At 49.0% G+C, this 21430-nt stretch overlaps 1 protein-coding gene across 10 annotated transcripts in view; it reads left to right on the top strand.

The window, feature by feature from the left end:
* The window catches only part of SCYL3 (SCY1 like pseudokinase 3), a 41332-nt gene that overhangs the window by 4616 nt on the left and 15286 nt on the right, over positions 1–21430 (top strand). For 4 of the 10 annotated variants that reach the window (XM_058701520.1, XM_058701512.1, XM_058701515.1 and 1 more), the window contains 9 exons: positions 693–923; positions 7355–7540; positions 9552–9665; positions 11592–11648; positions 12835–12937; positions 14147–14258; positions 16588–16665; positions 18458–18597; positions 20325–20509. In XM_058701520.1, the coding sequence (XP_058557503.1) occupies positions 759–923; positions 7355–7540; positions 9552–9665; positions 11592–11648; positions 12835–12937; positions 14147–14258; positions 16588–16665; positions 18458–18597; positions 20325–20509 (1140 nt within the window). In that variant the 5' untranslated portion in view covers positions 693–758. Of the gene's footprint in view, positions 1–692; positions 924–7354; positions 7541–9551; positions 9666–11591; positions 11649–12834; positions 12938–14146; positions 14259–16587; positions 16666–18457; positions 18598–20324; positions 20510–21430 lie in introns of those variants that run through there. The other 6 variants (XM_058701521.1, XM_058701514.1, XM_058701519.1 and 3 more) reach the window with 3 other exon arrangements.

The following is a 21430-nucleotide window of genomic DNA, read 5'->3' as shown; positions in this document are numbered from 1 at the left end:
CTGACCCTGACTCTAACCCACAAACCGGGAGATCACTACCTGAGCAGGAAATCAAGAGTCCCAAGACTGAGCCACCCAGGCACCCTCTTTCTTATGTTTATTGTCATCGTGTTCAGAGAGTTGTCTCTATCCCACTGTTTTCCTGGTGCTCCCGGGCCGTTGCCCGGCGCGTGAACTCTCCATTTGTTAACACGTTTTTCATCATTGAGAGAACTACTCTCCAGTTTGTTTGGTTCTTGTTCTAATTTTAAGTTATTGTAGACATACAGCAGTTTTCTCATTGGTGAATAATGATGTTTTGCAACAGGCTCCTGTGAGGCAGGATATGCGAGCAGGTTAGGGAGCGTGGGTGATCTTATTCTGGTTTTGATCAGCTGGCGCTGTGACCGTTCCGTGAGTGAGTGAGTGAGTGTGTGCACGTGCGCGCGCGCGCGCACACATGTGTGGGGGGAGGGTCGCGAGGGGCAGTAACTGCACGTGGCCTGGTAGGTGCGTTTTCTCTTAGAGCCTCAGTTGTTCCTTGACAGGCACCGCCGGTGACTTGGGGAGCACTTGGCCAGCGTTTGGCGTCCTTGTTGTGGGCGGCCTGGCCGATGGGGACTGGAGGGCCGGGTGGGTGGGTGGGTGGGAGCGGCGGGGTCCCCGCACGCAGTGATCTCCCCTCCCCCCTCCCCCCCCCCCCCTCCCCGCAGGTGGAGGCTTATGTGTGCAGGTGTTTTCCTCCTTCCTCAGCTGTGCCGGGCCTCCCGGCGGAAGGCATGGGCTCAGAGAGCAGCGCCCTGAAGAGCTACGCGCTGACGGAGCCCGCGTTCACCCTGCCGGCCGGCCTGGCCGTGCACCCCGCCGCGCTGCAGGATGGCCGGCGCGCCTCGGTCTTCGTGTACCGGAGAGACCACGAGGACCGCGTGAACAAGGCCGCCAAGGTACCGCGTGCGCGGCGGCGCTCGCGTTGGGGGGGGGGGGGGGGTTCACTGGCTCGCTTCATGTTAAGAAATACGAAGCGGAACTTAACGAGGGTCACAGGAGGGCGATCCTGAGGAATCGTGTTTTTGTTCATGACCTTCGTGGTTGTCCTGAGGCGCTGGGGGCGGGGAGGAAGGAGGGCTCAGTCGGTTACGCGTCGGACTCTCGACTTGGGCTCAGGTCATGATCTCGCGGTTCGTGGGTTCGAGCCCCACGTCCGGCTCTGTGCTGACAGCTCGGAGCCTGGAGCCTGCTTCGGAGTCTGTGCCTCCCTCTCTCTCTGCCCCTCCCATGCCCATGCTCTGTATCTCTCTCTCTCTCTCTCTCTCTCTCAAAAATAAACATTAAACTACAACAAAAAAAGAACGTAGTTGTCCTTCCCTCGTGGGAAAATCTCCAACTTGCAAGACATGTTGGAACCAAAAAGCTTCGGAAAACGCAGGGTGAGAGCTTTTATCATATTGTTTTAGTGAGGAAGTTTGGAAGGTAATTTTCCATGGCTGAATTAAGGTAGAGTTTAATCGAGTTTAGCAAAAATCTGTAAGTGTTGACATTTTGGTAAGTATATGATTTAATTTGTAAAGTTTATTTATATTTATTTTATGTCTTTTAAATTTTCATTTTTAGCTTTTTAGTTTTTGCATTTCAGTTTTTAAATTTGAGTATAGTTGTTGACACACAGTGTTAGTTTCAGGCGTACAACATACTGATCCACCTTCTCTATACAACATACTGTGCTCACCTTTAGCGTATTGATGACGGACCTAGAAATAAAGTAGTTTAGAAACTGCAGGTACTATTTTTTCTTTTCCAGGAGTATTGTGATGTCCCAGAAAGAATGTTGGCCTGGGTTCTGGTTCTTGCTGAGGGACCTTAGTCGCTTCATTCACTTTTAGAGGCTTCAGTGTCCTCTTCAGGGAGGGGGTCCTCCTGGCTCACACCTTCCAGATGCTGATCCTGGAAGGGGACCAGTGTATTAGGTGCTTGTGCACTGTCGGGGGACCCCAGCCTCTGATTAGAAAACGTGATTGTACCTTGGAATATAATTCAATAGAACAACCCTAAGCGTCTTTATTTTTTTTTTTTTAATTCATTTTATTTTGAGAGAACACAAGTGTGTATGAGCAGGGGAGGGGCAGAGAAGAGGGAGAGAGAGAATCTCACACAGGGTCCACACTGACCGCCCAGAGCCTGATGCAGGGCTTGAATCCACGAACTGCGAGATCATGACCTGAGCTGAAATCAAGAGCCAGACACCCAGCCACCTGAGCCACCCAGCTGCCCCTGTTAAAACTTCTTTTATTGTAATTTTGCAAAAGATAAAATGCCTTGCTTCACTGTCCTATTCTTACTTGCAGTTAATATCTGACATACTTCCTATTATCTTCATCTCATAAGGTAGCACGTTTTTTAAGTAAAAAAATGAGGGTGACTGTTATTAGTGAAGTACTAGAGATTTATCATCTTTCTCAGCTTTTTTTTCTAAATAAGTTCATGAGATTATTTAACATTGTTTTGTTTATTTATTTTTGAGAGAGAGAGAGCACAAGCAGAGAGGAGCAGAGAGGTGGGGGGGGAGGGGACAGACGATCTGAAGCAGGCTCTGTGCTGACAGCACAGAGCCTGATGTGGGGCTTGATCTCCTGGTTCGTGAGATCATGACCTGAGACGAAGTTGGACGCTTAGCCAACTGAACCCCAAGGTTTTTTAGCACTATGTTATTCTTTATGATATGTGTGCCAAGAAAGTTGAACAAAACGATACTAAAAGTTCTTCAAGTCCATCAGATCCTATCATTTTATCTTGAATCCACTAGCCATAATAGTATAATTTTCTCACCGGTGGTTAGGACTCATTTCTGAGGAATAGTAAGGAATGATAACTCCTAAGTCAGAGTGTGGTTCCCGTAGTTTGCTCTAATCCCAGTGCTTAGGTGGGACCTCGTGGTGAGGACAAGCTCGTGAATGACCCTGAGTGTATTCATAACCAGGCAGCCACGTTAACTCGAGGAGTGCATTTGTGGACGCTGTGCACCTGCCTTGGGAGACACTGTGCTCTTCTCCATGACTCAGGCCGCTTTCTGGAAGGGTTGGTCAATATATTTGGGGCTGCGCAGTGTGTGGTCATGAGGAAGAAATAGAAGATCGCTTGCCTTCCCCTTGGGGAATGCTTTACCGCTCTTCCTTATATACTGACATGCTCTTTCTGTTCCTCTCCCCCTTCGCCCTTTTCTGTGCTGTTTACAACCCTTATTCTAATAAATCAACCGCCCTCCATTGTCAGCTGGTTCTCTTCCAAGGTTCCTGATCATCATCCATTCAGAAGAACTTAAGAAGTGCCCCCATCCCCCAGGTGTGTTGGGCCACCTTCAGATGGCGCAGGCTCCTTCCCAGCCTCGGCTCTCCCCAACAATTTCCAGACCTCAGGTTCTCGTCCTTTCTCTTCTGGTGTTTATGTCTGGCCTTCTGCCCTCGACGAAGTAACTGCTGAGCCCTCTGGTCTCAGCTCCAGGTCCACATTCCCACTTGCCTGTGGAATATCTCTACCTGGATACTCCCTTAGCACCTCAGGTACACGCTTTCCAACACAGGATTCTTTATCCCTTCCTCTTCCTGTGTTTTATTCCTAGTATCTCATCTAACGTCTAGCTCGTGGGCATTCAAAGACAGAGTGTGCTTCTGTCTTTGTCTCAGATTTGCATCTCAGCAGAAGAAGCCAGAGTATTTCTCCCTGAGAGTTGTTGCTCTCTCCTTTTAGGCGTCCTGGTTACTTTGTTATATTTCTTTAACAGAATGAAACTATGGCTTGCTTCCTGTCGAAAAACTTGCAGGTGGATGTGAGCTGATAACTACTATGTTGTGCAGTTCCCAAAGTGAAATAGCGAACCAGAGATAGAACTTACAGTAATGAAAAGTTAAGCCGCTGAGGCTTGAATTAATTCTCTGGATAGCTGCGTCCTTACCCGTCCTGAAAAGTAGACGTAGTTTATATTCACGACTTGACTCTCACACCTAACGTCTCTGTGTGGGCCTGGATAAGTACAGATGTTGACATGTTATCCAGTGCTGCTCGTGTTGAACGATAAAAGTCCTTGCTCGGAATCCTCTGTCTGAGAGGATTCGCCTGGAGCAGAATGGGCAGAACTGGGATGTGGTGACTCAGGGGCAGGTACTTTCGGCACTCCTTCCACAACGTCGCCTCCCTCCACCACAAGAGCCGTTGCTCTCTTTGGTCGATGCTCCCTGAGAACATCTCCCGGTCGCATCTTGTCACCCCCTCTGTTCTGGAGCAACAGAATCTTGAGTCAAGAAGTGTTTCTATTTGATTCGTAATTGCTGACTTCCCTGTGAGTCTGTATGCATAATTTATGCAAAATATCGTGTGTGCTGAAGGGGAGAGACACATGACGTTCTAGGCCAGTTAAGTGCCGTGTTCAGAATAACGCTATGAGTTATTCCATTCTGCCTTTATTAAACGCACAAGTCACTTTGGACTAAGAATTTTCCTGGGAATGTAGGGTTAAAAAAATAAGCAGATTGCAATTTATTATTTCATGTATTAATTAGGTGAAATTTACTGACTCTCTATTTAATGCCAGTACTCAGCCCAGTGATATTTCTTCTGACTTACTAGTCTGCCCTGACTACTAGAAGCATAAAACTTCTTTTACGTACAACCAAAGGAAAATAATTAGAGTCTTAAGAAATAAAAGCTGAATGAATAATTTTTCCTGAACAGGCAAAAGTAAAAACTCAAAAGTGTTCCATGCTGGGTTTGCAGATTACTTGAGATGATTCTTAAAATGAAAAAAATATGAAAGAGGTTGCATAATTTTACTCAGAAACCATAGCTCAAAAGACCCTTGCAAGCAGTTCTGTCCACTTAAGCTCATTCAGCCAACTGGCTAGCATGACTCTTGGCTCATCTGGGTCTTTGCTATATTTGCGTCTATATGTACGAATTAATAGTTCGTATTTAAACTATTAGTTTAAGAATTAAAGAATTTTCTAAGTATGTATGTATGTATTTATTTAGAGAGAGAGAGAATCCCGAGCAGGCTTTGCACTGTCAGCTCAGAGCCTGATGTGGGGCTCGAACCCACAAACGGTGAGATCATGAGTTGAAACAAAGAGTTGACACTTAACCCACTGAGCCACCCAGGCACCCCAAGAGTTTTCTTAATTATTTGTTATTAGAGTGACTCAGGGAGGGTAACAGCTTTCTTCTTAAAAACAAACAAGAAATCCTACTGGAGCTATTCCTAGAGTTGTCGAAGTTTGGGATTATTACAAGAAAAGAAAAGAAACTGGGCAAATTCATTTCCTCAGAAGATTCTCCTGTGGTCTCACCTAATAGGCTAGTTTGAAATGACTGATATAAACCTTGAACCAGCACTGTGTTCCAGACTCTCATGGGAGCTCGCATTCTTCCAAGAAGGTATTTTGGAATGTTCCATTCTGAGTGCTCATTTATGAGATGAAACTTAACATTATATTGAGGGTTTTTGTCCCAAGTGGCGTCTTCCATGCCCCCCCCCCCCCCACCTCGTGCGATGACAGGTTTACAAGCCTTGCTCGGTGTCCTGCAGGTTGCACAGGCTTCTCCCTCTAGCTGCCTCCTGAGGTTTTTTATTTATCTAATCTTCACCAGTTTGATGATAACATGTACAGCCGTGGTTTTCTTTGCTTTTTCCTGTTTGGTGTTCATTGAACTTTTTAAATCTGTAAACTTTAGTATTTGGCTGAATTTGGAAAGTTCTCAGCCATTACAATTTTTATGCCCCCATTCTTTTTTTGGGGGGGGTGGGGGAGTCCAGTTATATACATTAGACCTTTGTTATTGTCACATAGGTTCCCGAGGCTATGATTATTTTAAAAAAGAACATTTGGGGTGCCTGGGTGGCTCAGTCGGTTAAGCGTCCGACTTCGGCTCAGGTCACGATCTCGCGGTCCGTGAGTTCGAGCCCCGCGTCGAGCTCTGTACTGACAGCTCGGAGCCTGAAGCCTGCTTCGGATTCTGTGTCTCCCTCTCTCTCCGCCCCTCCCCTGTTCATGCTCTGTTTCTCTCTCGTTGAATTAGTTTCTAATATTTTATTTCTCCTTTCTAAAATTTCTACTTATTTTGGAGCACCTGGGTGGCTCAGTCGGTTAAGCGTCCGACTCCGGCTCATGTCATGATCTTACGGTTCGTGAGTTTGAGCCCTGCGTCAGCTGTCCACCCAGAGCCTGCTTTGGATCCTCTGTCCCCTTCTCTCTCTGCCCCTCCCCCTGCTCATGTTCTTTCTCTCTCAAAAATAAACAATTATTTTTAAAAAATAATGAAACTTCCACTTGTTTTAAATAACAGTTCTTTCTCTGCTGAGAACTTCTATTTATTTCGTAACTGTTTTCCTTTACCTCTAGGGGAGAATGGTTATAATATAATGGTTACACTGTTTTAAATTCTTTGTGATAATTCTAATATCCGGTGTATTTTGGGGTTGATATTTGTCGATTGTCTTTTCACTTTTTTTGTTGTTGTTAAGTGAGAGCATTTTGGATTGCATACTGAACATTTTGAATGTCCTGTCGCATAGACTCTTGGTTCTGTTTTAATCCTCCGGAGATTGTTGGTGTTTCTGGTATTTGAGGTTTTGACTGCAGGCCGTCAGTCCCCTGAGGTTCAGGCTTCAAGTTTTCCAGCTACTCTCCACCCGCTCTTGCTGTGCGTGGTGCTCAAACCCCAGGTCGTTTCTCAAAACTGTGCTGTGCTGGTGTCGGCCCTCTTTGTCCACGTCGGTTCGGGACTTGGTCTGAGACCTGTGCGCGGACAGACACCTCGAATGTCTCCTTCTCCACTCCTTTCGCCTCTGGGATGTCCTCGGACTCAGGCTTGCCTTGGTTCCTTCCTGTCATTCTTCTGGCCGGAAAGGTGGCAGGGTCTCTGTCAGAGTTCTAGTCACGTTTGCTGCACTGCTGTGCGAGCGGGGCCCGCCGTCGTGCGCAGCTGCGAGAAGTGCCATCCCTCACCCAGGACGTGGACCCCACGATGTGTCTTCTCCTCATTTTGACTCTGCTCCAGAATCTGAGTGCTTTGTCGAGTTCTCCGGTCATTATTTTGGGCACCTGCTTCAGAGTTGATAGCAGTGATCTTCGGGAGGCCTGGGCTCCTGGGGGGCTCACACTGCCCTAAGGGAGCTGCAGGTCTCCGTAGAGTGACTTAAATGTTGGTAAAGTCAGAACAGGTCACAGATGTTCCTTCGCCTTGTTTGGAGTCTTGGGGGCAGGGGAGCTGGACAGGACCTTGACTGCGAGGATATGTTTTCTGACTTTCACCCCGACTTACGTGAAACTGCCGTCAGTCTGGTCTTGAGTTGTTAACTTCACCACCCCTTCTGTTTGTGTGTTTAAAGCATCTGAAGACACTTCGTCACCCTTGCCTGCTGAGATTTTTATCATGCACCGTGGAGGCGGATGGGATCCATCTGGTCACCGAGCGAGTGCAGCCTCTGGAAGTGGCTTTGGAAGTGCTGTCTCCGGCGGAGGTCTGTGCCGGCATCTACGACCTACTGCTGGCCCTCGTCTTCCTTCACGACAGAGTAAGTGGCCCGCACGCAGTGTGCTCACAGGTTCTGGTATAGACCGGGTTGGGGGGCGGGGGCAGTCACGGGACGTGTCAAAATCCTAAGGCACCGTTCTGACTCAGAAGCTTCCTGACGGAAACCCGCACGTCGGAAGGCACGGGGGTGCCACAGACAGATGGTTTGTGGACGGGCGGCCAGCCCTCTGACCCTGCGCAGTGTTTCCTAGTACTTGACTCCCTTGACGATGGTCTCCCTCGAGTTTGGGGTAAGCCTTTCCCTAAAAATAGCTGCAGCTGTATGACTGTTCTTAAGACAGAGAGAAAGCCTTGACGCTAATGCCGCTGTGGGCATTTCCAGGAGTTTTGTTCCATTTTAGATTTTGAAGAAAGAAATGACCATTTCTTCAGAAGAGACTTTCCCTTCTTTTTGAGTAGGTGGTGCCACTGAGGGCCAGCCTGTTAACACTGCGGTCAGGTTCACTGTCACGGGGATAAGGGTAGTTCCTCTGTTTACTTCTGGTCTGTTTCTGGACAGTATTACGGAGCTGTTTCTTAATGGAATTTGCATTCTGAAGTAAGAAAGCCTTTGGTCGTCCTCCAAGATTAAAATGACCAGTCACAGGTTAGAAACATTTGCATATGACTCATCTCAGTGTATGTTTTTGGGTTTTTTTCACTTTGCCTATTAATGGGGGACAGATTCCAAATATCACTTTGGATTTATCATCTCTTAAAAGCTTGTCTAAGATGCATATAAAGAATTGCAGGAGCGCCTGGGTGGCTCAGTCAGTTAAGTGTCTGACTTCAGCTCAGGTCATGATCTTGCAGTCCATGAGTTCGAGCCCCGTGTCGGGCTCTGTGCTGACAGCTCAGAGCCTGGAGCCTGCTTCGGATTCTGTGTCTTGCTCTCTGTCTGCCCCTCCCCTGCTCATGCTCTGTCTCTCTCTGTCTCAAAAAAACCCCAAAAAACAAAAAAACCAAACAAACATTAAAGAATTGTTAGGGCTTCATGTGGAGGTATATTTTCTTTGTTGGAAAAAGTGCGTGCACGTGGTGAAAAGCCTGGACAGTGTGGGAGCACATAGAGGGAAGAGCAAGCCCCCCACCGTGAGTCCTGGACCCCACCTCCTTCCAGGGGCGACCACGGTGATGAGCCTGGTCGTCCGGACATGTTCCATGTGTGCATAAAGCAAATGTCCCTACGCCTAGTCTCCTTTATTTCTCAAATGCAAAAATACCATCCGTACTATTCTGAACCTTCCTTTAAAACGGATATATATATCTTGGAATGTTTTATATCAAAATATGTACACACTTTTCTGGCAAGTAGGATATTTAAAACGCACTTGTCTACTGAAATGATTTCCAGTTTGGGGGAAAAAACATACACGTACTTGAATTCTGTTCTCATTGCCTTCTTCCTTCTTACTTATTTGACTGTACTATGTTTTCTGGTCCCGTATTCTGTCACATCTGTGCTCTGTGAGATATTTCTAGTGGGCCTTACCGTTATTCCATTTTCCTCTTCTTCCGGCAGAAATTTTTAAGGCCTCCTGACAAGATTTCAGGGGAAGATTTCTGGGTTTGTGCTGGAATGTAGGTGAGAAAGAATTTAGAGGAGAGAGTTAGTACAGCAGCCTAGGGGAGCAAAGATAAATTTCACCTTTAAAGGGAGGCACACGCTCCGGGCCATGACGACGTGTACCTGTGTGCGTACCATCCCTCCTGCCTGGCGTGGAGGCGGGGACGTGCAGAATCTGTGCCCTGCTGTCATGCCTTTATTTCATTAACCTGCCTCACTGGGCAGGGGAGAGAACAGAAGCCTGTCCATCGCATTTTTCCTTCCCTCCAACCTCGTAATGCATACGCAGGCTTGTTCGGTTTGTCACTCCTTAAAGTTGTGCTTCGTTTATTATGCCACAGGTGGGCGGACTTGCCTTAGCTTCTTTCAGTGATCAGTTTTTAGTTCTTTAGAACTTCTGCCTCACAGATTCTAGCGGCAGCCTCTTCCTCTTCTTTTTCTCCAGGGACACCTGACACACAACAACGTCTGCCTGTCATCTGTGTTTGTGAGTGAGGACGGCCACTGGAAGCTGGGGGGGATGGAGACCGTCTGCAAAGTTCCTCAGGCCACACCCGAGGTAAGCCAGGGGACAGGCCCTCTGTGGCACCCGGAATCGGATAGCATTTTAGTGGGCGGTTCTTACCTCGGGACCCTCCTTCGGTGTTCGGGTGATCCTAGCTTTGGACACTGGACTTTGTTGTCGATGCCAGATTCACAGAATTGTAGGAGTTTATTCTTTCAGAGGCTTCCTTTATTCTCGTCTCCTCGATTGGTAGCTCGGGAACTCGAGACCGAGGGGTAAAATGGCTCGGTCAGATTTTTAATGAAATGCTCCTCCCTTCTATTCCTGTAATACCCTGTCCTTAATGACACCACTTAATGTTTAATATTGAAATTACCTTTGTGTGTCTGATTTCTTCCCCAGTATTTGAGCTTCTTGAGGGTGCGAGAGTCTCTTTGGCTTATTTTTACATCTCCACCCGGGATAGTGCCTGGCACGCATTAGGTAGTCAGGAAATGTTCGTTAACAGCCGTCCAAGTTGTCCGAAGTCCTCCATCGTGCGCTAACAGCCAGAGTTAGGACGCGTACATCTCAACTCCTCGTGGGCTGTGTTGTTGCTGCTTCTGGTACCTCTTAATGGTTTTGCCTGACCAGGTTCTACACGTTGCCCTCCTAGGTTGAGGAACCTTTCTGTTCTATTTCTTGTTTTTAATCGTTTTGCACATTGCCACTAGACTTGCTCTTTCTAAAAACAACAACAACAATAACAAACCCAGTCCCATCACGGTAGCCTACTAAAGTGCTGGCTCACTGGCATACTGACTCAGTCCGGTTCCCCGTTCTCTCGTGGGGCCTCCACAAGGGGGCCATGTTGAACGCGCACCTTCATGGGCTCTCGCCGAGGTCAGACGCTCCTTCTCCCCACAAAGGTGTTCCTCTGATGATTTCTGCCCCAGGTGGTCCCTTTCTTCTCAGAATTCACCTTACATCTCAGTATAATGGCTTGTAACTCACTCCTTGACTTGTCTTCCAAATTCTTTACCATGGCGTGTAAGGCCCTTCACAGGCTCTCCCCGAGCCTGCCTTCAGCTCGACCTACACTTACAGTCACTGAGCTCCTCTCCGGCCGCACCCGCACCCCGGTCTACGCAGCTCAGCTGTGCTCTTGGGTGGGCGGTGCCTCTCACCCGCTTCTTCCTGTGTGTGCCTTTCTGTCGCTGATATGCTTTCTTCCCACAGGCTCTCTGTGGCATGTGAGATGAAGCTGAAGTCTGTGTTCTAGCTCAGTCTCTTTGTGAAGCCCTCCCCTGGGTACTCCCCGCCCAACAAAATCAGTCTCTCCTTCTGTGCTTCCGTATGGCACTCAGCACCTGTTACTGCGGTTCTCAGTTTACATTCTAGGTTGTGAGCACCTGGCCGGCGGCAGGGACTGTATCGTATTCCTTTTGTGCTCCTAGTGCCCTAAGTGGTGTGTGGGACATAGAAGCACTTGAAAACTAATCTTTGAATCGGTGAATGAACGTACTTGTTCTGTGGATGTTATCTCCGTAGTTGACAAGGTCCTCAACTTTTATATCTCATGTGGCAGCAGGCCTTAAGATGGACCTAATTGAGCAGGAAGATTATTGATAGATTTGTTCTATGCTAGAAAAGGCTTTCACTCGTTAATAACTCTGCAGGATGTGAAAGAAGTATTCCTAATTATCAGTGTAAGGAAAGCGGGTGCAGAGATGCCTCTGACCGGCAGAGGGCATCCTAAACCAGCTGCAGGGGAGAGGAAAGGGCACTTACAGGTGTTTTCTACTGAGCCTCGTGCTGTGCCAGGTACTGTATTCACATTTTTTAAGTAGCAAGATTTTAAGTTTGTATTTAACATGTGCGTCAGTTAGAAGGCTTCATTGCTGCTTTTTGCATTGCTGGTTGCTTCTGTAACTTGGTGTAAGACATTGGTTCACCAAACCTGTGTATGAATTATTTTCCCTAATTTATTTCTCTGTCTAGTTTCTGAGGAGTATTCAGTCAGTAAGAGACCCAGCATCTATCCCTCCTGAAGAGATGGTAAGATGATACGCTTCAGCTGTAACGAAGGCTTCTTTGTATGAAACTTAAAAGAACCTTTCGTCTGCCCCCCTCTTTCTTGGCTAAGTTGTAGATGCCTCATAATTCCTTTGGCCGTGACGGCGTCTGAGATTAATCTTATCACCACAGCAGGGAGCCTTTTTCTGGACAGTCTGCGTACATTTTTGGGTCGTACAGACCCCTGTGCTACCATTAAATACCTCAGTGTGAACAGGGTTGGTGCTTCATCCCCATTTCACGGTCTTGGTGTTCTGTTGGAAGCCCTAAGAGCTGGGGAAGCAGCAGCCCTAGCCGTCCCTGAGCTGCACCCAAGCCACTCGTCTGCCCGCCGGTCGTGAGGTAGGGCTCCAACGTGCACGCAAGCGTGATTATTGACGTTAATGATCTTGTCTGACAAAGGTCCATCTACAGATCTCTCCCCTAGGTTGATGAACCTTTCTATTCTGTTTTTGTTTCTTATCTTCACCACCAGCTGCCGGTGAAGAAAGATTATATTTACCAGGACACGCGAAGGCCGTCGCTCCCTCTAAATTTTTTCTTACAATTACCGTAAAACAGACCACGATCCCCAGAGACATACAGGAAATACCAACCCAACTATAACCTTGAATATAGACCTAAGACTTGAAATAAATCAGGTTGTTCCAAATCAGTACTATGTGTATGTACTAGTGTTTTTCAGACTGACTTGTGGGTTTTAAATCAAGTTAGAAGTCCTGACAGTTATTTGGGGGGGGGGGGGGGGAGGAATAAAATAGAAAATATCAGTAAGTCTGAGTATTGTTTTATAAAAGTTTTGTTTCCATTATGTGTATTTGTGTGTGTGTGTGTGTGTGTGTGTGTGTGTACTACCATCACTAACAATAATAATAATAATAATAAAATTTTTAAAAATGTGGGTTGCCATCCGTCAAAAATATTTTTGAAAGCCGCAGACATATATCATATTTAGGCCCTTTTTCTCTTTTGGCCCTTGTTTGATATTTTAAAATCTTTGATAAATTGCATTCCCTCATGGTTTTAAGAGCCTGTAAGCCAGTTTGTGGTACTCTATAGTTGGCTTTGAGTATAATCAATGCAAAAATGGGAGAGAGTGCTTCAGAGAAAATTTAGATCGGGTTTCTAAGGCAGATTCTCTAGGTTTAATGATCTTTACTGCTTTTAGTCTCCAGAATTCACAACTCTGCCAGAGTCACATGGACATGCCCGGGATGCCTATTCATTTGGGACATTGGTGGAAAGTTTGCTCACAGTCTTAAGTGGACAGGGTGAGTTGTTGCACTATTACATCCACAGAATAAGCAGGAAGGTCATTCACAGCCTGTTCTGGGTGGATTCAGAGGACCACAGTCTTTGACCATAGTAAGGAACCTGTTGCTTACCAGATAACTTGTGTATGGCAGATCTTAACAGCACTGAGGAAAGAAGCTTTGATTTCTTTGCAGAGTTTTAAAGAATTTTAAGTAGGAACCACTTTCGACTCTGTTTATATCACGTGTTATAACCTTACCAATCGGTATTGGTACTTGTGGTCTAAAGACTCTTTCTTATTGAGTCAGCCAAGTAAATGAGTGCTGTTATCGATTTATATGTAATGATCTGAAAAAGAGAGGAGGATTCGGCACTTTTTATTTAATCTGAATCAAGCTGGACGTTTCCTTATCTTTATTCTTTCCAAGTCCTTTTGAGTTTTTTCTTCTTGATGTAATTTACTCATTACCTTTTCTTTTGTTGCCCCGAAGAGCCCAGGCTCCTGAACACATTGTTTTCTTCTCTCTTTCGAGCTCTTTGATGGCGCGCCTGGTGGCCTGCTTCATTCCGGTCCAGCCACCCCAGGCCTTAGGTTGTCTGCCCGTTAATGGGCCTGGGGGGGTACATGCCTCGATAGGCCCCTTCCTGGCCTGGCTCGCACTTTGCCGAAGCTTGGGGCACTTCTAACGCAACTTCTTTTACCAGGCTTCTGCAGCATCCTCAAGTTACAAGCACCCTTCGGCTGCTCTCTCTAAATTGTCTCAGCCTGAATACTTGAGAATTAAACCCCATTAAGGCCCTAAGGCATGCCCTGTGGGGAATGAACTCACTACTCCTCTGTGTCTAGAATGGTGGTAATTATGCACCATCCTGGAGAGAATAGAAAACATAGTCATTCAGATAACTTTTCTTGTTCTGGTCCATAAGGCCCTCCGACCAGCCACTTCTTAAACTTCCTCTAGGCCGGAGCTGAGTTACACTTGCCGCTGGGAGATAAGGACACAGAGGTGAGGCCCGTGGGGGTGGGGCTGGATGTGTTGGCAGATGAATTTTCTACACCTGCCAAGGAGTGTGGCTTCAGGTGAGCCGGAAGCTGTTTAGCAACAGCCAGGGCTTTGTTTGTTTGGGCTTTTTACAGGTTGGTTTTTGCTCCCGTCAGTCTCCAGCTATAGAGGTCCTGAAAGGAGGGAGAAGGCTTGGAAACTAACTGTACCTCTGGATTTCAGTTTCAGCGGACGTTCTCTCCAGCTTCCAACAGACCTTGCACTCAACCCTGCTGAATCCCATCCCCACATGTCGGCCGCCGCTCCACACCTTACTGTCCCATGACTTCTTCAGGTGAGGGCACCCGGCGGGCTTCCCCGGCCGCTCACAGGTGCCGCGTCCCGTGGTGGGGTTTCGGGGCCCCCAGGTCACATGGTCCCTTCTGTTGGCATAGGAGAGGTCAAGTCACATCCGCATGGGAGGATAGGGGGCGAGAGTGGATTGCCTCTCGGGTTCCTACCACAGGAAGTTCTAGAAATCTTTAACTGTGGTGAAGGCCTGGGTCTGGAAGTTACAACCAGAGCCCTTAGAAGCCACGCTGCATCTAGTGGGTGGCACTGGTCAGGTAATCGAGAAACTTCATAAACATGGCCGCTCCTTTCTGCTGCCATTGTGTTCTAGGAGTTTGTTGTTGAAAAGTTTTCTTGTTGGGGGAGGGGGAAGGAGCTCGTCTGTCTTCAGGCAGAAGATTGTCGTCTTTGTTTGGTAATGCGTGATGGAAACTCACCGAAGTCGATTTAGAGGGAGGGGCACAATGTAAGGTTAATACTGCCGCTGGATTCAGAGATGGTTTTGGACCTCTCTTCAAGGTTAGTTTCAATTATGCATCCTCCTTTTCTTCATTTCCGTGACCACAGAAATTCCACATGGGTTAATTTCACATTCATGACTTTTAGTAGCAAAATTGATGTTATGTCCTCTTGAAACTAAGGATCCTTACGTGTCAGTGGTTGGAGAGCCCGAGACAAACCGGAGCGGAGGGAAAGCCGGTGCTCTCCTCCGAGGGGGTGAATTACCTCTCCCATAGGACTAGGGTCCATGTTATTAAATGGGGCAGAGGGGTAGTTTCACTATAATTACTAGGATTTTATTGGCCACTCTGGTTTCAAAGAAACTGTTCAAAACCTTTCCCGTTACAGGAGTCTTAACCAAGGTGTTTCTGTGTCCTTTTAGAGGATTCATAGCAATATCTTACTTACCTTGATACAAGGTCTCTACAAAGAATCCTTCATAACAAATAGATTCTCTCCACTGTTTGATAAAAGAGTTGTTTAGTAAGAATTGTATTTTTGTATTTTTTTTTTAAACGTTTGTTTATTTTTGAGAGAGAAAGAGCATGCGAGTGGGAGAGGGGCAGCGAGAGGGGGACAGAGGATCCGAAGCAGGCTCCGCGCACACGGCACAGAGCCCTGATGCAGGGCTCAAACCCATGAACCATGAGATCATGACCAGAGCCGAAGTCAGACGCTTGACCAACTGAGCCCTCCAGGTGCCCCCCAAGCATTGTGTTTTAAACAAAGATGGGAGAGAAAGCCAGAACGCACACCAGCTCCCCCTTCCTGAAATCGGATGGTTGCCAGTGAGGAGAAGTCAGCGGGAGGACCCGGGCCGGCATCTCTTGCCGAGGCAGCTGTGCGAACTCGATTAGGCTTCGGTTGTGACATTTGTGCTTTTCTTCTGCTACTAAAGCCAGAGGGAAAGGGGTGCAGGTGTAAATGGGGAGCCCCAGGTGGCTGGCCATGCGGTGGGGCCATGTGCTGAAGCGTCGGCCCCCCGGCCTGGCAGCCTCCTCCCGCCGGACTCGATGCAAGCCGCCCTCCCCCCGGGGGGCCCACAGCCCCCCCCCCCCCCGCCCCCCCATCTGGCTGAGGAGATGACTGCACGGCTTCCGGCAGGAGAAATGGGGAGCCTCCCGTGACTGGCACGGACATGCCGGTCTCCCCGGCCCGTTTCACGGCTCTCACCGGAGCGGACTTGAGGTTCAGTAGCTGTTTTGCAGTGCTTCACTGCATCGCTTCCATTTCTGCCAGGACGGCTCCGCTCACCACATCGTGTGGCAGTGCAGGTTCCCGTGACTGTGGTTGCAAAAACACCACCGAGGTGGCGGGCATCGGTGTGTCCACCGTGTGTGCCGGAGCCTGAATCTTCTTCGCGCATCTCTTTGCTGTTCTTAAGACGCCGGATGCTCCATGGGCTCGTTCGCAGTATTTGTCTCTTGAGCGACTCAGTTATAATAGAGTCTTCTTTTTTTTAAGAGGTTTTTTTTTTTTTTTAAACGTTCGTTTATTTTTTTGGAGAGAGAGAGCATGCGCGCGGCGGGGAGCTGGGAGAGAGAAGGAGAGGGAGGGAGAGAATCCCAGGCAGGCTGTGCTGCCAGCGCAGAGCCCAACGTAGGGCTCGAACTCACAAACCACAAGATTGTGACCCTGAGCAGAAATCAAGCATCCGATGCTTAACCAACTGAGCCATCCGGGTGCCCCTATATAATGGAGTCTTCTAACTGGCAGAGGAGAATGTTTCCTTGAGTATTTTTACAGCCCGGTCTGTGGTTATGGCTTCAGTATTGAATACACCTTCTCTAATTTGCTATCCTGCATGTTTTTTTTTTCTCTTTGGCATTTAGGAATGATTTTCTAGAAGTTGTGAATTTCTTGAAAAGTTTAACATTGAAGAGTGAAGAGGAAAAAACTGAATTCTTCAAGTAAGTCCAGAAAGTTAAGGGCTTAAAATTCAGTAATTTGGGTTAAGTCCGCGTAATGACTCATCTCCGGAGAGATGAGTCCGACGTTTACTTTCTTGGGCAAAGTTTTTCGAACGTTGCCTGCGTGTCGGGCTTTCTGCTGGGCCCTGGGATGGCTAGTTAGTGCTTAAGTGGTGACCGAGCTCACAGGGGACGTCCCGACGGCCCAGAGGCCGAGGGAGGAGGTGGTTAGAGAAGAGGTATGGCAGGCAGAGGGCAACGCGAAGTAACGCACGGAGGCGCGTGTGTGCGCCTTGTGTACGGAGCAGCAGGTGGGTGAGTCCACGCGTTCCCACACCGCAGTGGGTGAGAGAGGTGGGCACCCTCGGACGCGGCCGTGAGGAGCATTGCCGCTGTCTGTGAGCAGTGCACGCGGGCTGTGAAGCGGTCGGATCTCCTCGGAGGCGGCTCCCTCTGTTGCCCTTGGAGGGCGCAGAGTGATTTCTTACGGGACTTGGGTCGGCCCGTGGCCTGTGGTGGGCCTCGATGGGAGGCCTGAGGTGAGGCAGCGATGATATGAGGAGGACGACACAGATGAGCCCCGCTTCTAACGCTGGCAAGGCCGTGGCGATCGTCACCAAGAGCGCCGGAGGATACCCGAGGAGAGGCCCTCGCGTGCAGGGAATGTGAGGAGCTGGGTGTTCAGGGCGTCGGCGTGAAGGGGCCGTGGGACTCTAGACGGAGATGCGCGTGGGCCTTTGACCAGGTGGCTCTGAAGCCTGGGTGAGACGCGCGCAGCCTATGAGCCGGAGAGGAGTATTGGGGTTCACTGGCCTGCCGTTGGTGACGGTTTCCCGGAGAAAGCGGTAGCATGGGGGGCACGGCAGGCCCAAACTGACCCTGGGGCCCCCACCCAGCCTTCTAAGATGGTGGCCGAGGAATGAGACGGAGCCGTTGATGGCCGGAGGAGGTGCGGGGGAGGCCGGGAAGGCTGGTGTCCCCGGCAGAGTAAAGCTCAGGAAGGGCAGGGGACGCTGTCAGGCTCCCGGAGAGCGCCCCGTCTGAGGAGCTGTTTGAGGGCGTGGGGAGCCCGGCCGTGGCGGGCGGCGGAGACGCGCTCGGAAGGGGAGAGCGCGGACACTGGGGAAGACCTGCGGGAAGGTTTGGAGAAGGGCTGGCGGAGAGTAGCCGAAGAAGGGGATGGAGTCGGGAAGGACTTTTTTAAGGGCAGAAGAGCCGTGAGCACGTTCATGGGCCAGGGCACCAGGCTCGCGGAGGACAGCAGCCCCACTGGGGGTCCTGGAAGGGGCCGGGATGCTGGGGCGACAGCTGCGTGGGGGTGGCCATCAGAAGAGGTGGCGGGAACGGAAGGAGCCCCGGGGGAGCCCTGTTGACGGCCTCTCCGCGCAGCAGGAGCAGGACCGTCCGCGCATGGTGGCTGTGCAGGGGCCGTGATACTGTCCTCCCCGCCCCCCCCCATTACCTGTGTGTTCTTGACAGAGGGCTTTGACGGGTGTGACCTTAAGGAGTTGGTAAGAAAAGCCTGAATTTTGTTTCCTATGGAAACTTCAGATAATCTAACATCCTGCATCCTTCATAGCGTGGATGGGACCTTGTGTGCGCGCTGGCGGCCTTGTCTCGCGCCCCCTGCATTTTTCTTAGATCCCCTGCATCGACCGTTCACCTCCTCTGGCCACGTTTCCCCGTGCCTCCTTCTGACTGAAGTAGGGGAGGGCTGCGTGTGTCTACACTGGACGAGCAAGTGGATACAGTGGCACCACCGGCTGCCCAGGCTTTTCTTCTTTCCCCTCAGATTCCTGCTGGACAGAGTCAGCTGCTTGTCCGAGGAGTTGATCGCCTCGCGGTTGGTGCCTCTTCTGCTTAATCAATTGGTGTTTGCAGAGCCAGTAGCCGTTAAGAGTTTTCTGCCTCATCTGCTTGGCCCCAAAAAAGGTGAATTTTTTTCAAAGGATTATTGGTAATTAAGGAGTTCGGGCGTTATTAGTCCTTATTTGAGCAGACTGAGATTACTGCGTGGTGTAGAGTATGGCTCCAAAAGAGTCATTGGTCCCTGAGGTGATTATCTTGACTCAAACCTGGGTACCAGAGCCCACGGGGTAAATAAGGAGCATCTTCTTGGCGAGTCAGATTTATTGTAGAAGGTGGTATATTGGAAAAACCATACATATACACATACACACACACACATAAACACGTAAGATTCAAATATGCAACGCACATGAAGTTTTAAGATAAGGCGTACGTCCTCACAGGGCTTTTGCATTTGCAGTTAGGCCTGTGCCTTCTTTTTTTTTTTAATGTATTTTTTTAATGTTTGTTTTTGAGAGCGCGCACGTGAGTGGGGCAGAGCTGGGAGAGAGGGGAACAGAAGATCTGAGGCGGGCTCTGTGCTGACAGCAGAGAGCCCAGTGTGGGGCTCAAACTCATGAACCGTGAAATCATGACCTGAGCTGAAGTCAGAAGCTTAACTGACTGAGCCACCCAGGCGCCCCTTTAATTTTTTTTTTTTTTTTTAGAGAGAGTGTAAACGGGGGACGGGCAGAGGGAAGAAAACCTTAAGCAGGCTTCACGCTCAGCGCAGAGCCCGACACAGGGCTCAATCCATGACCCTGGGATCATGAGCTGAGCTGAAATCAAGAGCTGGACACTCAACTGACTGAGCCACCCAGGCGCACCTAGGCCTGTGCCTTCTGGCTTCCCAAGAGCAACCCACTTATTTTATATTTTCAGTGGAAGGACTGAAAGGCGGGAGATGACTTTCCTACCTGGAGCTTCAGTTTTTTTCTGCATGTGCAATTAAGGTTATTATTCTGATACTCTATGACTTCATAAGCACTGTAGATGGGAACGTACCAGGTTAGAGAATTTATTTTCAGAATTTATTTTCTTAAAGGATCTCCACCCAACAAAGCAGCAGCATAGGTAACTGTTTTACAGCATAGAATTTTGTTACAGCCTTTGTTATCCCCTGAGGGTTTTTGTTCCTGTGTCCGTTTTCAGTTCAACTGTAGCTGACACACATTACATCCGTCTCAGGTCCTGGAGTTTTTCTTCCCAGCTGCCATCCCTTTACTCAGTAGATCTTAGATGCCGGTGTGCTTCTGAATCACCTGGGGACCTTTTTAAAAATGTGCCTGTATGGCCGATCCACTGATGGTGGGACAGCCGGGGCAGGACTATATATGTATTTAGTATTTATTTGTTTGTAAAGGCCCTCACGTGATTGTGATGGCGATCTCTGATCACCACTACCATACCTGGCAGGAAGAGAGGACCGCCCGGCATCAAATCCCATTGTGACATTTAACACCTCCTGGTTCTGCAGATGAGATTGCAGCCACGGTCCTTGATCTACCCTAGTATGCGAAATTCCTCACTGGTTAAGCACAGATGTACAAAGAGTTCCTGATTCAGGAGTCCCTTAAAATACGCAAGCTTTCTCTGTTGCAGGTTCAGCGTGGCACAGTATTTCACAAGGCAGAGCGTGTTTAAGGTCGTTGACCCTTGAGTAATCTGAGTCAACCAGAAAGGTGTCCTTTGCTTTGGGGCCCAGAATGTGTGGGAAGCTCTGGGCTCAGTTTCTAAATTATCCTTCATGCTCCTTTCGCCGAAATGACCATTTGCTTCTTCACGCGGAACCGCCTCTGATCGCGGGGTAGACGGCGCGCGGGGAGAAGTGCCTTGCCTGCTGTCGCCGGCCCTGTTCCGGTCGCGGGTGATCCCTGTGCTGCTGCGGCTGTTTGAGGTGCACGAGGAGCACGTGCGGATGGTGTTGCTGTCTCACCTGGAGGCCTACGTGGAGCACTTCACTCCGGAGCAGCTGAAGAAAGTCATCCTGCCACAGGTCAGAGACGGCCGGCGGGCGCAGGCTGGACGGCCGCTGCTCGTTTGGGGGCTGAAAGGAGGGGGCGGGTTCGCCGCGCTGAGGTGATAGGTTAGGGGGTCGGGAGGCCCCCGTCGGGTTGAAAAGCTCCCCGGATACCCAGGGCTGAAATTCAGACTACATTTCCATCCCATTCACATAGGCAGATCGATTAAACTAAGGTGTTTGGTCTTAAGCTGGGAAAAACCGTAGTTCTGTTTGCTAATTCTTTTGTTTGTTTGTTTTTTTAAGTTTATTTATTTATTTTGAGAGAGAGAGAGAGGGAGCACAAGCAGGGGAGGGGCAGAGAGGGAGGGAGAGAGAATCCCAAGCAGGCTCTGCACTACCAGCGCAGAGCCCGATGCGGAGCTCGAACTCACAAACCGTGAGATCGGGACCTGAGCTGAGGTCAAGAGACAGACGCTTAACCGGCTGAGCCACCCAGGTGTGATCCCTTGGGGAAAGGACCAAGAACCCTTTGTGGATGTTTTGTGACAGAAAGTATACGTGTCCATAATTAAATACCATCAACAAATTAAATTATAACCGAGAGGAAGATGAGATTATTCCTACCAGTGGTTTTCAGACTGTCTATCAGCCTCTGGGGAACCAGGTAATGAGTCACCCACTCTGGGGCTCCGGTTTATGTCAGTTTGCCATGGCTGACCTAACAAATGACCGCAAACCGCATGGCTTAAAGCAGTAGAAGTTCTCTCCCGGGTCTGGACGCCGGTCTGAACTCCAGGTGTCAGCTTGACTCCCGCTGGTCCCTGCTGTGTCTTGGCTCGTAACTCAGGCCCGTCCGCTTCGTGGGACTTAGGGCCCACTCTAACCCAGGGTGACCTCATTTTGAGGCCATATTCTGGGTCGCTGCGAACTTTTAGGAGATAATATTCGACTCAG

This window comes from Neofelis nebulosa, chromosome 15, assembly GCF_028018385.1.
Source record: "Neofelis nebulosa isolate mNeoNeb1 chromosome 15, mNeoNeb1.pri, whole genome shotgun sequence".
Taxonomy (NCBI): Eukaryota; Metazoa; Chordata; class Mammalia; order Carnivora; family Felidae; genus Neofelis; species Neofelis nebulosa.
This window is presented reverse-complemented; position numbering and strand designations above follow the sequence as displayed.